Genomic DNA, 17,264 nt, shown 5'->3' on the forward strand with positions numbered 1-17,264 from the left:
GCAACTAGAAGGATGTGCAACTATGACATACAACTATCTACTGGGGCTTTGGGGGAAATAAGTAAATAAATTATATATAAAAAAAAAAAGAAATGAAAGAGGAGACATCACTACAGATCCCATGGACATTGAAAGGATAATAAAGGAATAGTATGAACAACTCTAAAAGCTGGCATTTCCAAAAACCCAACCACCCGCTCGTGGTAGGTGATGAGAGCCCTGTCTTTGGAGGTATGTATGAATGTGCATTTGGAGGGGCCTAGGTAGAGGGGATTCAAGTATCAGATGGTACCTGGTACCCAGGTGTCTTTGGGTCTGTGTCCCTGAGAGCACTATTCGAGAGCTAGGCATGGGCAGTGAGCGTGCTCGCTTGAAAACGTCGGTGCCGGGTTTTAGAGGCGGGTGGACGTTCAGGCCCAGCCCAGGACCTCCAGGCAGGGGTGCAGGAGTGGGGGAGGGGCGCACCCGAGCCGCTGGAGATCCGACCCGGCAGCAGCGCGCGCGGCTGCCAGCAGCTGCAAGCAGGGGGCGCCCCGAGACCGCGGAACGCGCGGCCGGGCCTGACGTCAGCGCCCCGCTTGCTTGGGCTCCCGCTCTGGACTCGGCGCCAGTCCCGCTCCGCGCCGCTCCGCTTCGCTCCGGCTCTGGCTCGCCTCGGGCTCGGCTCGGGCTCCGGCGGCGGCGCTCCCCGCGCCGGGCCCCGGGGCAGGCGGCGGCGCACCATGGCCCGCGCCCAGGCTCTGGTCCTGGCGCTCACCTTCCAGCTCTGCGCGCCGGAGACCGAGACTCCTGCAGGTAAGCGCGCGTCGGTCGGACCGAGCTTGCCCCGCGGAGCCCCCGGGGCCCGTGGCGTAGCTCGGAAGAAAGTGTGAGTGTTGGGTGACCCGGCGTTACGAGCCTGCTCCCTGTGTGTGTCTGAGTGTTGGATGTGCGATCGTATGCTTAGGGTGTTGTGTGTCTGCGAATGTTGTGTGTCTGTGAGTTATGTGTGCAAGAAAAGGTGCTGTGTTGTGTGTCTACGAGTATGTTGGGGTGAATGTTGTGTGCATCGAGGCATTGGGTGTGTGCTGTGTCTTGTGTGTCTGCCTGTGAGTAGTGTTTGTGCGGCCAAGTAGGCTGTGTGTCTGTTGTGTGTGCATCTGAGTTTGGTTGTGTGGCCAGAGTTGTATCTGCTAATGTGTTGCATTTGTTTGCATTTTGTATGCCATAGTCGGGAGTGCTGTTTGTTGTGTGTGTGTGTTATGCGTGTGGCCCGGAGTCCTCTGTGGATTCGGGAACGCGTGTGTGGTGTGTGCTTGTGTGATGCGTGTACGTGTGTGAAGGCGTGGGAACGGGTCCGGAACGTGTGTGTCCGTGCGCTGTGTGCGCGATGTGTACGTGTGCGAGTGTCTGGGGTTGCTGGTGTGCGCCGCCGGGGGCTGCGTGGGTCCGAGTGAATGCCAAGTGTGCCGGGAATGCGTGTGTAGGAGCGTGGCTGGAGCGGATGTGAGTGTGTGTGTGTCCGTGCGTGCTGGCTGCGTGTCCAGGAATGTTGCGAGTGTGGTGCGCGCCTGGGCCGTGGCTGTGTGTGCCCGGGCCCGGGGCCGCCCGAGGGGACGGTGGCAGGATGTGTGTGTGTGTCCCGCGTGTGTGCGTGTGTGGCGCGCGGGCCCCGGACAAGTTGTCGCGGCGGCGTCCCCTCGCCTCCCGGTCGGGCCGGGCCTGAGGCTCGGGAGGGAGGAGGGGGGCCCCGCGGCCGCCGACTCCGACATGTCGGGCTGTTTGTTGTTTCGCAAGTTCCGCGCGGCGCTGGCGGGCGGCTGATCCGAGGCGGCGCCGCGGCTGCGGGGCGCCCGGGCCGGTGGCGGGGAGGGCCCGGCGCGGAGAGGGGCGGCGGCGCGGGAAGGGCCGGGCCGGCGGGCGCTCCTGCACCGGGGGCGGCGGGCGGGGGCTGTGCCCGGGCGGGGCTCCGACGTCCGGCGCGGGCAGGGCCTGGCTCTCGGCCACCGGACGGCGCCCCCTCCCGTTGCGCGCAGGGGGCGCCGCGGACGCCGGGGTCTCCCGCCCGGGATACTCGCTCGTTCGGCTCCGCAAGTTTGTGCGGCCTCCTGGCCGGCCGGGACCGCCGTGTGTGTGAGTGTGTACGTGTGTGAGCGTGTGTCTCGGTGCTTCTGTCTGCTGTGTGATCGCGCTGTCTGGGTGTGTTTGGGAGTGTGGTGTCTTTTGATGTATGTGTGTGTGGTAGGTGTGCGTGTGATCGCGTATCTGAATGTGTGTATCCGGAGCTGGTGATTGTGTGTCCATATGTGCTGTGGACCGTGTGTCTGCTTTGTGTTTGTGTGTGTGTGTGTCTGTATTCCAACCCCCCCCCCCAAAGCCCCCACATCCCACCCTGAGGCCTGGGATCCCAGACTGTGGCCCCCTCCAGTGGAGTCGCTCCCGACCCCTCCTCTGGGCAGGGGTGGCCGGTCCTCCTCCCGGGGGCCTCAGCTCCCCCCTCCCCACCGATTGGGCGGCTCCAGCCCGGTACCCGGCCCCGAGTAACAGGGAGACACGCCCCGGGCAGGGATCCGAGCAGAAACGCGTGCCGGAGCCGCCTCGGTCCGGGAGAGACTCCTCCAGGCCGCCGGCCTCCGAGAACTGGCCTCCCGTGAGTGGACTTCTCGCCCCGCTGCCCCTTAGGCCTTTCCGGCGCAGCTCTCTGGACTCCTGCGGTCCGGTCGCTCCTGCCGCTGGCTTCGAGCTGGGGCCTGGCCCTGCGGCCCGGGGGCATCGGATACAGCTTTAGCTTTGAGCTCTTGGTGCCCCAGAGGACACGTGGGCTACCTCCCTCCCTATCCTGCCCCACACCCCCTCCCGTCCTGCAGCAAATTCGCTCCTTCCCCCACCCTGAGGTCGAACCCGAGGGGTACCACACTCTCCCCACCCCTACCACCTTCACTTTGACTCCAAGAACCCTCACATGCCCCAGCTCCTGCCAGCAGGGCGATTGTCAAGAACTGAGGTTTGGGATTGAGACCTTGAGCAAGTTATTTCCTTTCTTGGAGCCTCAGTTTCCTCATCTGCCTGATGGGCATCCTAATAACGGTTATGGTCCTCCTTAGATTGTAAAGGAAGGCTCTATCTGTGAGTGTCAGGGAACAAAAGATGGTTTTGAGGACTGTTACAGAGCTCCAGAGGCATGATGTGAAGCCAGGGGGATCTGGGTCAAATTCTGCCTCGGCCACTTGCTGTCCTTGTGACCTTGGGCAAGTCACTTCACTTCTAAAGTTCCTGGCCCTCTTGTAGCTATTACTGTTAGAGCTTAGTTCAGAAGCCCTTAGTCGAAGGGATGGGATCTCCCCTCGCCCGGAATCTGGGTAGAGTTGCCCAGCTCCCTGAATGCCTCCTGAGTCTCCGCCCCACCGAGGGTGGGTGTGTGATGTCTCCGAGCCATGCAAATCTGGCAGTAATTTATTCCACTGTGTTCTAGCTCACTTTGTCCTTTTGGTTGCTGGAGTTGTGGACAGCAGGAATGAGGGAGAGGCTGCCCAGTGGTTTCAGGTTGGGCAATAAAGGCTTGTCTGGGCAGCTGGCCCTTCTCCCTGGGGCTGAGGGAGGGGACTCGGCAGGAAGCGGAGAGAGTGGCCAGAGCGGGGGTGCTGAGCTCCTGGGCAGCCTTGTGCCCAGCCCAGGTGTCGGGGAAAATCCAGGGTGGGCCGCCTGCTTGCTCAAGGCATGCCTCCATCCTTCCCTGCTTTCATCAGCTAAGCTAGACTTGGAGGCAGCCTTTTCATGAGGGCTGGGTTAGCTAGAGTTGCAGGGGGGGCCTTGTGCGCCCCTTCCTCCCTCAACTCTCTTCCCTCCTCTAAGCCACTCTCCCTGCATCCTGCTGCATCCTACCCCTATGCCCTGTCAAGAGCTCTCTTGTCTGCCCCTTCTGTCCATCCTCAGCATCTCTCACCTCCATCCCTCCATCCCTCTCTCCATGGTGCCAGGGATCTTCCGTGAAACCCTGTGAAGGCTCCCTATAGCCTTCAGGGTTCAGGCCTTCCCCCTCAGCCATTGCCTGCTCTAGCCCCTGTCTGCCTGTTCAGCCGCATCTTGTTTCATTCTCCTTGCCCCTTGCCTCCTATGCTCTGGCCAGTCTGACCACTTACCAATAGCCCCAAAATGCCCATTGCCTGCCATCTCCTCTCTGGGCCTTTGCACAAGCTGTGCTTTCTCTCCAGAACTCTCTAACTTCAACTCTTTGCCTGGTGAAATCCTGCTCCTCCTTCAGATCTCAGCTTAGACATCGCCTCCTCCCTGAAGTCTTCTTTGGTTACTCCCTGTTCTAGCCTGGCAAGGAAGGGTGGGAGTTGATTGGATTTTTTCATGGCGTTGTAATTATTGTAATTACAGTGTATTGGTCCTTTCTCCCTTACAGACCGTGAGCTCTGTGAGGACAGGGACTGGGTATTTAGTTCACCTTTGAATCCTTAGTGCCAGGCACAGGCCTGGCCCACTCATGTTGGGTAAATATATGCGGCATGAAAGAATGAATGAAGTCCAGTGGGTCAAGTTCTAGGCTGGAGATGCCAGATGGGGGCGCACTGACTCCATGTAAGTAGATTAAAGAAATAGGTTTCCCTCCAGGAATCTGGAAAATTCTTTTGGGGGATGGTGTTATGTGTGAAAAGGCCACGTAGAGTGTCATCTGGGAGCTGTGAGTTGGGGAGGTTAAGTCCTTGGCAGAGAGGAAGGGAGCAGGTCTCTGCCTGCGAGCCCCTCTCCCAGCTGCCAGCACTGCCTCCATCTGCCCTCAGCCCCACCCCCAGCAGCTGGCAGGGCCTGTCCAGCCCCCAGTGTCAGCCTTTTGTGCGGGAGGCCCTGGCAGTTAGTGAGAGGCATCGAGTCCCAACCGTCAGTCTGAGCCTCTGGGGAGGAGAGAGGGAGGGCCTTGTGTCAGGAGGGGGAGACCCTCCCTCAGTCCTCTGTCCCAGATCTTGGAGTGGGCAGGTAGGGTCACAGCCTTCGTCCTGGCTGCCTAGCTGCTCCCTCTGGTGACCCCTGCAGGTGGGATTGGGGGAGGCCACTGAGGTGTGTGCGGGTGTGATCTTGGCACCTGGGCAGTCAGAGTGGGGGTGTCTCTGTGTGTACAACTGTAGCCTGGGGCACAGGACATATGTGTGGCCTGTCAGCATGTCTAGCCATCTGCTTACCCCGTGTGGCAGGGTCTGAGTTTGGAGTAGAGAGGCGACCAGCTGCTTTGATCCCTGGGGAGCCTGATGCTAGGGTGTCTGGGTACCCAAGTGTCAAATTCCTGGAGTTTGGGTGCGGAGCTCTTTCAGTGGGCGGTGTCTCAGTATCTAGGTGTGGGCGTCCCAGTACCAGGGTGTGGAGGATCAGGGTGTGCCAACATAAGGATGTCCCAGTGTCTCTGATTTGGAGGTGGGTGTGTCCAGGTGTCTGGGAATCCTCAGGGTAATGGGTTTTCAAGTGCAGGAGCGTTGTGTCCAGATGTGGGGCTGTCCAGGTGCCTGGGAGTCTGGGGTACCCAAGTGTCTGGATGTCTGAGTGTGGGGGATCTATGTATCCAGCAACGGGGTACCCATGCATTGGAGTATCCAGGTGTTTGTGACGCTGGCTGTGGGGTGTCCTGTGGTCAGCGTGTCTATTTGTGTGTTTAGGTGTGTATGTCTCCAAGAAAGGGGTGTGCATATTTTGGGTGGGAGTGTCTTGTTGACTGTGCCCAGCTGTCACCAGAGACTGGGGCTGTGCCAGCTTAGCCTGTGACACCCCCTTCCCTTGGGCTTGCCTCCTGGTCTCCCTTCAGACCCCAAGGCCAGGAGCATCTGGAGGAGGCCCCAGTCATTCTGTTTCTCTGCAGTTAGTCTAGAGCCGACTTTCAACAGAACTTTCTACAATGATGAAAATGTTCTTTACCTACGCTCTCTAATACGGTGGCCACTTAGTCACATGTGGCTATTAAGTTTAAATTAGTTAAAATTCATTAAAATAAAAATTCATTCCCTCAGTCTCACCAGCCAGATTTCAAGTCCTCAAGAATCACATGTTGCTAGTGGCTATTGTATTGGTCAGTGCAGGTAAAGAGCATTTCCATCATGGCAGAAAGTTCTATGGACAGTGCTGGTCTAGAGGTATGAGGCCTGCAGTGTCTTTAGCGAGGCCTGGACACCTCAGGGAGTGGAGTTGGTCAGGACAGACCATCACTCAGCAGCCATTGAAGAAGGCTGTGTTGAATCATGTCCCCTTCTCCCCAGCCCCATCATTTCTTGCCTGGACTATTGCAGTAGCCTCCTCCTTGGTCTCCATTCTGCCATCAGCCCTCCAGTGCTTCCACCACCCTATGACCTGAGTGACCTCTCTCAGGCAGACATAGGATGCTGCATTCCCTTGCCCCAAGCTGAAGGCTCTTCAGCACCCAGGGGACACAACCCAAACCCTAACATGACAGGCAGGGCTCTGCACGACCCAGCCCCTGACAGCTTCATGTTTAGGCCTCTCCTCCCTGACCCCACTCCTCCTATCCACCTTATGACCCAGGCTCACCAGGCCAGTGCTGCTCCCAGAACCCTCCAGGCCCTTTCACTCCTCTCTCCCTTTGCACGTGCTGGGTCTTCTGTGGAGAATGCCCCTCCCACCCTTCTTGCCTCGTAAGGGCCTGCCTACTGCTCAGCCTTCAGAATCTAGCTCCCATGTCACTTCCCCAGTGGAACCTTCTCAGACCCCTCCGGGCACAGTGATCAGATTTCTGCCATCATACACTGTGACAGTGTGCTGCTGCTGTTTTCAGTCTCTTTCCCCTCTAGGATGGGAGCCCCCTGAGGGCTGGGCTGGGTCTTTGTCGTCTCCTGTCCCCAGGGCCATGTACATGGCAGGTGCCCACTCAGTGTTTGTTTCCGTGTGAGCCCCCAGGTACCCAGAGAAGGCTCGGAGTGGGTGGAGGGTGGGGCTGGGGCTCCGGAGGGCAGTCATGGACGGAGGCCAGTATGCCCCCTTGGTTGGCTCTGGGCAGGGGCTGCCATTGCCTGCAGAATGGCTAGGGGAGGACTCCTGAGGTGGACAGCTCAGAGGAGGCTGTTACTGGATGAGTCAAGAGGTCTTGGGCAGATTCCCAGGGTGCAGACCCCAGGACCTAGTGGGGAACCAGAAGGGATGAGAAGAAAGGGGGCTTAGGGGGGTTACTGAGGTTTTGGAGTTGAGTATAGAAGTGGCGGGGAATGATTGGGATGGGGAAATTGGGAAGGGGTGTTGTTGGGACTATTTGATGGGCAAGGTCACAGATGGGGGTGGGGTGACAGCTGGGGGATGGGGGACAGCTGGGGGATGGGAGATAACTAACGATGAAGATATATCTGGGGATGCGGACAGCTGGGAATGAGGGGACAGGTGGTGTTGGGGGAACAGCTGAGGGCTCGGGGACAAATGGGGGATGGAGAGAAGGGGGATGTGGGACAGCTGAGGGATAAGGGGTGACAACTGGGAGGTGTCAGAAACCTATCTATCTGGAAAGGATAGGTGTGTCTCAGCTAAGAAAGTGGGAAATACGTTGTTCAGGTTGTGTGCATGTGTGTATGTGTGCACCCTTGTGGTTGTGCATGTGTGTAATCATGTGTTTGACCTTGAGTGTGGTGGTTGAGAGCATGGGCTCAGGAGCCAGGCCATCGGGGTTCTAATCCTGGCTCCCCCACTACTGGCCACGTAACTGTTAGGCAAGTTACTTGACCTCTCTGGGCCTTTAGTGTTCTCATCTGTGAGATGGGGATAATAATAGAACACGCTGTGTGGGGTTGCCGTGAGGATATATTTTATATACATATGTATATAGTTTAGAACAGGTCCTGGCACATAGTAAGCACTGTGTAGGTGTTAACTATTATTAAGTGCATGTGTATATGTGTTGCATCCTGTGTGCTCGGAAAAGTTTGTTCTTGGATCCTGATGAAATCCAGACCTGGGAGGGGTGATGGTGGCAGGGGGCGCTGGAGTAACCAGCCAGGTTGGTTGGGTCTGGCTCTCCTTTCACATCCTCTCCCTGTTCATCCTATTTTTTGCCCTCCCTGTATCAGGGCTTAATCCAGTAGGTCTCCCTCTCTGTCTCTCCTCTGTCCTGCCCCGCACTACCCTGCCCTTGGCTGGGGGCCAGGGGATGTGCTTTAATTGTCCAAAAGCTTTTCAGCAGGATCTGAATTCATTGTTTGCCTGCCAACGTGCTGGAGCCCTGCTCGGATATAAATACCTGGACAATGTGCTCAGTTCTGGCTGCCTGTCCCATGGGCGGCGTTGGCTTTATCCTGTGCCCTTGGAGAGTCATTGGGGTGGAAGATTTTGGTGCCAGGAGATGAGGTGGGGTGAAGCCCACAGGGCAGATGATGAGGCCTCAGCCTCCGCCACATGGGATAGCCAGCCCAGTCCGGCAGAGCTGCAGGTACAGGGTTTCCCAGGGGTTTGGGCTCCCCTGCTCTCCAGTGCTTCACAGGGAGGTGCGTGCAACCCTCCTCACAACACTTTTGCAGTGTGCCACATCTTTGTCTTACACGAATAATGGTGCTGCATTACGGCTCTGGACTGCTCTGGGGGTGCGCTATCTGGGGTTCCTGGACCAGCACCTCAGGACTGGGCCCCTGCATTGCATCCCTGCACTGCACTGCTTCTCAGCCCCACACTGCATGCCTGTGCTGGGATTCTGCATTGCATTGGCCTTGTGAACTCTCTTGGTGTCTGTGCGCTCCACCTCTGCATTGTCCCGTTGTAGTGTACCTCCATCCTGTGGTTGTACTGCCTTTCGTGTCATTGCAGCTCTCTTCTATGCTGCATTACTCTGTTGGGCGTCACTGTTGCATTGGGTTTGTGGACTCTCCTGGGATTTGGGCATAGCTCCTAGCAATGCACCACTGCACTGTGCCAACAGATGGCATGATACAACACTGCATCTTTGCATCACATGGCGTCTCTGTACTGCACTGCATGATTGCAGGGCACTTGTGCACTGCATGGGGTATGTGGACTTTCTTGAGTTTCTGGCAGAGTCCTTCTGCATTCCACCGTTGCTCTGCACCGACACAGTGCACCTTTGCCTCACATAGCCCTTCTGTTCCACTGCTTGGCTGCACTGCACAGGATTTGTGCCTTCTGCTGGCCCGGCCGTGCACGCTGCACCACTGCCGCTGTAACGCTGCCCCCTGTGGTATCTTGGCCTTTCTTGGTATTACCACTGAGGCGTTGGCTGGTACCCTTTCCCAGGTTTCCGTTGGCAGCCCCAGTTGAGCAACATCTTTGCATCAAGCATCCTCACTGCCTGCACTTCTGCCCCTGTTGCACACTGCCCAGGGAGTTTATCTCTCCACTGCAGCTTGGGGCCACTTTGTTGGGCTTCAGGACTGGCTTGGGTTTTTGTGGGCAGTGCCTTTGCACAGGACCCAGCATTGCATCTGCGCACTGCACAGGATTACCGCCCTGGGCCTCTGCCCTGCACTGTACCTGCTCACTGTTGGGTTGTGTGCACTCTACTGGATTTCACACCCAGAGCCCTTGCCTTGAATTCACGCTTCCACGCAGCATCTTCACTGCACTTCCTTTTGTGCCACTTTCTACCCCTGCCCTGGAGTTGTCACCTACTCTGCTCCTTGGGACTCTGTTGAGCTTGCATACTGGACTGGGTCTCCACAGCCAGCAGTTCCTTCTGCCCCACACCCCATCCTTCTCTTCCCTGTATCTCTGTTCTGTTGTGCATGCCTCCTCTGGACACATCCTTCAGTGAGAATTCATGGAGCGCCAACTGTGTGCCTGGTCCTGTGCTAGCATCTGGGAAGGGAAGAGAACTAGGAAGGCTTGAACTTACCTCCTTGGCATTCTTCCGTACACCTATCGAGTTAATCTGGCCACCGTGCCTTCCTCGTATAATGCCATACGGCAGCCCTACCACCAACTGCAGGTGAGGTTTGCATACAGATCAGGGGGATGAGGAGAGGGTCTGGCCTAAGTTTCCCCTGCTGTGGTTGGCTTCCTTCTGTCCTCAGTGGAGATGGAGGATGTAGGCATCCTTGGGCTCTGTGCTGGTCCCTGTAGGGGGACTAGCTCAACTTTCCCTCCCTGTGGCCTGGCCCTGGCTGATCCTCCTGGTTGCAGTGTGCTAAACCCTTGGTGATTTGAAGGTGGGCATATAGCTGCCAGCCCTGCCCTTAATTAATTGCTTATCAATTATTCAGGGTTCTGGACGACAGCTCCAGGGAGCCCTGGCCAAGGTCCAGGTGTGTTGATCTGGGCCAGGAGAGCAGGGGGGTGGGCTGGGCCAGGACTCTGGGCTGGAGTCGTGGTCCTGAGTGGGGTTGGTTGGGGTCAGACTAGCTGGGATCAGGGTGTCAATAAGTCTAGCTTGGGGATGGGGCTTGAAGGCATAAGAGACAGTCCCTGACCTCAGGAAGGGAGGAGGTGGGGGTTAGACGGGCCTGAGATGGGGCTGTAATTGGGGTGAACGTGGGATAGGGCTGGGTTGGGCAGGAACGTCCAGGGCTGAGGCCAGTGTTGGTTCCAGGGTGCGGCTGGGCTACCTCGATAGGGTGTGGCTTTGGATGATGAAATAGACCTGCATTGTCATTGAGGTTGTGTTTGGGTTCCCCAGGCCAGGGTTGGGGCTGTGCCTGGGATTGGGTGTGATCCCAGCCCCTAAATTTGTAATCTGTTGGGAGAAGTTTTATTTCTCCTGGGGCCACCCTTGGGAACTGGATGTTCTACTGACAAACCAAAGGGAAGAAAAATCTCATGGCAAACAGACTCTGTTTACCTAGGGTCTTCGGAAAACACTGGGGGAGGCTGGCAGGTTTGGTTGGCGCAGAGCACCAGTCCTTGTCTGGTCGGGAGGAAAGTCTGGTGCTCATATGCTTGTGGTGCTCCCACACACACGTGCACGTGCGCACACACGCACAACTCCCCTCTACCCCACCACATACACGCACCTCCCCTTGAGGCAAATGCTTATCACTGAATATGCGCATGTACCTCTGTATGTAAATGTACATCTGTACACCCCCAACTTCACAGCACACTGCCTGGAGAACCCACGCTTCAAGACACCCAGGCTCACCCTCACATACCTCGCCTCATAGGATCTCTCTCTTCCCTCAAATTATTCTTGCTCACATGCGTGCTCACACAAATGGAATCAGAATTCTGAATTCTGGAGCGGCCTTAGAGGTCACCTGGGTCCCCCTTCTCATTTCATAGGTGAGGAAGCAGGGGTTCAGAGAGGGCAAATCACCCGCCCAAGGTCACACAGGGAGTTAGAGTCTCAGCAGGAATTAGATCCAGGTCTCCTGCCTCCCGATTGAGTACTCACAAGTCAGGACCAGGCTGTCACTCTCACAGCCGTGTACACACACACACGCGTGCGCGCACACACACACGTCAGCATATGGAAGCACACACACACACACAGAGGTGCAGACCCTCACACCAGGCTCGCACCAGGCAGACCCCCTCCCACGCTCTGGCTCCTCCCACAGGGGTTGCTTTGCCCCTTACATCACCCCATCCAGAGCCCAGCCGGATGTGGAGAAACCATCCTCTTGCCTTCCCAAATTGTGGCTGACGGTTGCTCAGGCAACCCGCCTGCCAGATTGTGGAGATTAGCTGAGGAATGTAGCTGGGCCAGTCTGAGCTGAGGCTGGGGGAGCTCGTGGGGGTCCTGGGTTGATTCAGCCCACCCTCTCAGGGAGGCCCCAGCAGAGATGGGGTACCCAGAGAGGGGCCTGGTTTTTTCCTGTCCCCAGCCCAGCTGAAACTGTGTCCCCAAGGCTTGGACTAGGCTGGAGGAAGGGAGTGAGTATGTGTGTGAACATCTGAGTGTGGGGCTGTGTTCTGCGTCTCTCTGGGTGTGATTGGAGTGTGTGCTGTTTGCATCTGGGATGGAGACTTGAGGCCCGTTTCCTCACCAGTTCCTGGCATCTGACTCTGAACTTCTTGGTGGCTTGTGCCACTCCTGATCCTCTAGTGCCCTCTGGAGAAGCCACCTTTCCTTTGGATGGCTTATAGGATGTGTCACTTGTTTCATCTGAATCCAGGCACTCCCCTGCTCAAACAACTACTGTGGCTTCTTAATTCAAAATGAGGCCAAACGTCTCACCTTGGCACTTAAGGCCTCCCTGATGGACCCTCCCTCTGGTCTCATCTCTCATTGCTTCAGCCAGTCTGCGCTCCTCTCTGTGTCCTGGACGAACTGTGTTTACTCACCGCCTTCCTTAGCTGTTGCTGGGCCCTTTGCCTCTAATGCCCTTCCCCTATCTCTACTGGCCAGAATGATCCCCACCCTTCCAGGCTCTGCTCAGACGCACCCAACTCCAGGAAGCCTTTCCTCTGCACCCACCCTCCTCCCCTGGCTCCCTTGTGGCCTTGACCCTTCTCTGCCTTGTCTCATTCCCTCACCCCTGCTCAGACTGGGAGGTCCCTGAGGGCAGGGCAGAGTCTTAACCATCCTGTCCTCTAGTAGTGCCAACGGGGACCTGATTTGTACTGTCAGTGAACAAATGTCCCGTGAATGGAGCTGAGTTAGCACACATGGCCAGCGAAATACCAGGGCCTTATTTGGTTTGTGCCTAGTCTCCTTGAATAAAGACGGGAGACTTAAATCCCAGCTTCTGGGACTTACGGTGAGGCCTTGGGCAAGCCACCTCATCTCTCTGTGTCTCAGTCTCCATCTGTAAAATAGGAATAATAGTGGTTCCTACCTTCTGATTTACTCTGAGAGGTCACGGCACAGGTAGTCATGGAGGTGAGTGGCAGCCCCCTCGTGTTGGTGTTGACATGCTTGTGTATGTCTGCCCCCATGTCTGCGTTGATGGAGTTGAGAGGGATTCCCTGCTACCATTCTTGCTCTGAAGCCAAAGTCTGATCTAGTTTTTCCCCCTGGGCTGGTGGCCTCCAGCGAGAGGTGGGTCTCTAGCAGGAGCTGGGACCTGGCTTTGGGGCTCCTGGCTCCTGAGCCATCCAGACTGGAGGGGATGGGGCTTTTCCCAGGGCCTGGGAGGGCTGATTGTTCCCATCCCAGCGTGGATTGGAGAGGAGGTCGGGGTGGGGCTCTCCTTGGGGAGCCTGGCCTCTAAGGGCTGTGGCCGGAATTGGACGTGGCCCAGAGACACAGGGCTGGGGATGGACATGGACCAGGGAGAGGGAGTTGTCTGCCTAAGGGGTCACTCTAGATGGGGAAGATCAGCCTGGCTGAGACCAGTGGTAGAAGTCATTTGGCAGACGTCAGGGGTCACTCTGGCCAGGGTCAGCTGGTCTGGGGTCACTTTATCTGGTGGTTATTCTGGCTGAAGTCAGATGGTCTGGCAGTCATCTGGATGACACTGGGGCCACTCTGGCCAGGGACAATCAACTAGGGGCTGCACTGGCTGAGGTCGGTCTGTCTAGAGGTCACTGACCTGGGTCAGTCAGTCTGGGGATCATATGACTGAAGTCAGTCAATCGGGGGGTTACACTGGCTAAGGTCAGATGGTCTGGGGGTCCCTCTGACCAGGTCAGTCAGTTTGGGAGTCCTGGCAGGTCATGTGGCCTGGCTTAGGATGGACAGGAGGAAGCCAAGGAGCTAGCACTCCTAGGCTCACCCCAGGGCCGTAGGTGAGACATCTGGGGCAGCTGCCTTGTTAGTTGTAAAGGAACAGGAAGGGCCCAAGCCCCAGCCAGCGCTCTAGGTCCTGGGCTTCCCTTTCTGGCGATCCCTGTGCCTCAGGGAGGCCTTAGCTAAGACTCTCAGCAGCAGACTCAACTCAGGCTGAATGAAGTCAGCTGTCCCCTCCTCCAGGAAGCCCTCCCTAACGATCCCTATTGGCCATGTCATCTCTCTCTGCTGTGCTGTGGGTCATTTTCTAGAGGGAGAACTGAGGCCTTCCCAGCACAGATGGTGTTAAAACCTACCTCCTACAGGCCACAGGGCATGATGCTGACCAGGGCTTTTCACACAAAGAGGCAAAGAGCTCAGCCAAGGTCCGGCCTAGCTCTGGAGAGAGGCTTCTGTTATTTTGTCCTATCCACTTGGTGCCAGCCTCATGCCCACATCTTATCGTCTTACACTCTGATGGGGTCCAAGAAGAGGAAAGGGAGACCCTGCAACAATGGCGAGCCCATTTGTCCCGGGCTGTGCTGGGTGTGTTTCCATTTGCTACTTCACGTGATTCACATACCAACCTAGGGAAGTCCCTGCCATAGATGAAACAACACAGCCTCCTAAAAGTGAAGTCACTGGCTGCGTGTGCAAATGCCGAGCACCAGCCCCGCACGTGGCACTGACTGCCATTACTGTCTGTTTCTCTTCCTTCCTCTTCTCGAGACTGGGAAGCTCAGGTTTGCTCCTTCTCATAGTGAAGGCTTTTCTGGTGGGAAGCATGGGCGTTGGCCTCTGATGGACATGGGTTCAAATCCTGTTTCTGTTACTTATGTTGGCTCAGGTGGCACCTGGGAAGAACTGCTAGTTCCTGAGTGCTTGCCTGTGCAAGGTATTGTGCCAAGTGGACCCCTGCATTGAATCTTTCTGTGGATAGGGAAACTGAGGCTCAGAAAGGGGAATTGACTTGCCCACGGTCACAAGGCTTGGCAAATTGCCGAGTCAAGATTCAATCCCAAGTCTGCCTGATGTCCAAAGCCCACTCCCTTATCTACCACTGTATACTGTGGACGAGTCCCTTCACCCCTCGGAGCCTCAGTCCCCTCATTTGTCAAATGGGGAGAAGCACCAGTGGGCGGCAGGCACCGAGGATAGGGCCTGGCATGGTTTGCACCTGCTTCCTTGCCACTTGCCCAGGCATTTTCTGGGGTCTCAGATGCCTTAGACGCCCCCTGATGGGGCTCCAGACATTAAGGCTCTGGAGTGAGTGCAGGGACCAGCTGGCAGTGACCTTCTGAGCCACCGGTGATCTCAGGTGTATTAGCTGCCCAGCTCAGGGCTCTGATGTACTAGCCAAGATCTGTGGACCTCATTACCAACCGGAGGGCTGCCATCCCTTTCAGTCCCTTCTTCCGCCCTCCCCTTCTCTCTCTCTTTTTTTTTTTGTGAGGAAGATCGGCCCTGAGCTAACATCTGATGCCAATCCTCCCTTTTTTTTTGCTGAGGAAGACTGGCCCTGGGCTAACATCTGTGCCCATCTTCCTCCACTTTATATGGGACACTGCCACAGCATGGCTTGACAAGCGGTGCGTCGGTGTGCACCCCAGATCTGAACCGGTGAACCCCGGGCCGCAGCACAGCGTGCGCACTTAACTGCTTGTGCCACCGGGCCGGCCCCTCCTTCTCATTTAAACTGTAAATATTGGTTCCAAATCATGGGAATTTGCTCCCTCTGGTCATACATGTGTCCATTCCACTGTGCTTCTGCATGTCATGTTCCTGCAGGCAGAGACCTAAGCTGGGTGACTGGGCCATGGCTGCATCCCCTAGCCCTTCTGTCAAGTGGGAATAATAGTAGTACCTGCCTCAGAACGTGAGGCCTGAATGAGACCTGCACCTCGAGCGGTTAGCCCTGTGCCGGGCTTGTAGGCCTGCGGGGATCGGTGGCCGTTGTTGTTATTTTTAAGGAGATACTGTCAGGGGTGGCTTAGGGCATTCATGACCCTGCTAGTCCTGGGGCCCACTATGGGAAGAGGGAGGGGCAGGTGATGGAACAGTCACTAGCAGTCAGATCTCCGTTCACATCCCACATCCATCACTAACTGGCTGCGAGACCTTAAGGAAGTCACGCAGCCTCTTTAGGCCTCAGTTTCCTCATCTGTGAAATGGGGATAATTCTAGTCCTCATCGCACGAGTTGTCATGAGGCTCTAATGATAACTAGTTTTTATTGAGGAGGGTCTTTGATGGGTGGTTGAGCAATGGGGGGTCCTGGGGAGCACTGAGGGAGTGGGCCGTAGGGGGAGGTCTTGGTATTGGGAAGGGTCAGTGAGGGAGGGCCTTGGTAGAGGGAGAGGGTGGAGGAGGGAGAGTTTTGTTGGAGGGAGCAGTAGGGGGAGGGCCTGAGGAGAGGGAGGGGTGGAGGGTGGGCCTGGGTGGCTAACCATGTTCTGCCCTCACAGCCGGCTGCACCTTCGAGGAGGCAAGTGACCCAGCAGTGCCTTGTGAATACAGCCAGGCCCAGTACGACGACTTCCAGTGGGAGCAAGTGCGGATCCACCCTGGTACCCGGGCTCCTGCAGACCTGCCCCATGGTGAGCCTACTTTCAATCGCCATTCCCCCTTTGTCTCCTTCCATTTCTATTCACCTGCTGTGTGACCTTGGGTACATTACTTAACCTTTCTGGGTCTCATCTGCTTTTGCATCTGTAATGATGTATAGGATATTATGAACATGAAGCTCTCTGGACACTGTCCAATTGTGTGTAGCAGGTAGTTTTACCTGTGAAATGGGTGCGGGTTCAGGTAATCAAAGGCCCTTACAGCTGTAAATTCAAGTCCACTTCCCATTACTCCTCTTGCAGCTTAGCTCAGAATCCGCGCTACTCCTGCCAGGTCTTCCTGAATCCTCCACCTTCTGGGAGGCTCTCTTCTCCCTGAATCCTGGTCTCCTTAGTACTTGAAGATGCGACAGGGCAGTAACATTGGGGGCTGGATGTGTGTAAAACCTTCCTTCCTCTGCCCCCTTCTTCTTGGAAGTCCCAGGTCCTTCCAAACTTCTACCTTGCTCTGCCCCTATTTCAGGAGGGGGCACTTTTGGCATCATGAGCACTGGACTGGGAGTCAGGAGACTAATTACGTGGATTCTAGTACTGACCTCCTACTCTGTTGATGGACCCTAGAGCACTGGTTCCAGAATCAGGAAGACTGGGGTTCAAATCCTGGCTTCATCACTTTACCAGCTGGGTGACCTTGGGCAAGTCACTTCACTTCTCTGAGCTTCCATTTTCTTAAAATGGAGACAACAATAATCCATTTCATAGGGTTATTAGATAATAATGTATATAAGGTGCATAACACAGGGATGGCATGTAGGGGTTCAATTAATGTTTAGTTGCTATTGTTGGAGGCATTTGAGGGGCCCCAAACACTAGCATCCCTCTTCACTGGGTGCAGAATCAACTGGAAATTAAGAAAAGGATAAGACAGATGGAGGCCAAATTATCAACTTTATTACTGCTAAAGGCTGGGTTGGAGGACATAGCACAGAGTGAGAACCACATGGGCTTGCTGAGGGAACCCCAGAATTGGACAGCCTACGGACCCCCTCCCTTCACCCCGTCACAGTGGTGGGCCAGGGCCTTTGCTGCTCAGCTCACAGCATGGCTGAGATAGCACCTGCTGTCGAGGGTGCAGGGAGGGGC

The 17,264-nt window shown here is 56.3% G+C and overlaps 1 protein-coding gene across 2 annotated transcripts in view; it reads left to right on the top strand.

Moving 5' to 3' along the window:
* Window positions 1-677: 677 nt before the first annotated feature.
* Window positions 678-17,264, top strand: part of PTPRU (protein tyrosine phosphatase receptor type U) — a 79,461-nt gene continuing 62,874 nt past the window's right edge. Inside the window, exons 1-2 of one of the 2 annotated variants that reach the window (XM_058553473.1) lie at window positions 678-795; window positions 16,023-16,154. In XM_058553473.1, the coding sequence (XP_058409456.1) occupies window positions 723-795; window positions 16,023-16,154 (205 nt within the window). In that variant the 5' untranslated portion in view covers window positions 678-722. The remainder of the gene's footprint in view (window positions 796-16,022; window positions 16,155-17,264) is intronic. The other variant, XM_058553472.1, reaches the window with a different exon arrangement.

Source organism: Diceros bicornis, chromosome 13 (genome assembly GCF_020826845.1).
Source record: "Diceros bicornis minor isolate mBicDic1 chromosome 13, mDicBic1.mat.cur, whole genome shotgun sequence".
In the NCBI taxonomy this organism is placed as follows: domain Eukaryota; kingdom Metazoa; phylum Chordata; class Mammalia; order Perissodactyla; family Rhinocerotidae; genus Diceros; species Diceros bicornis.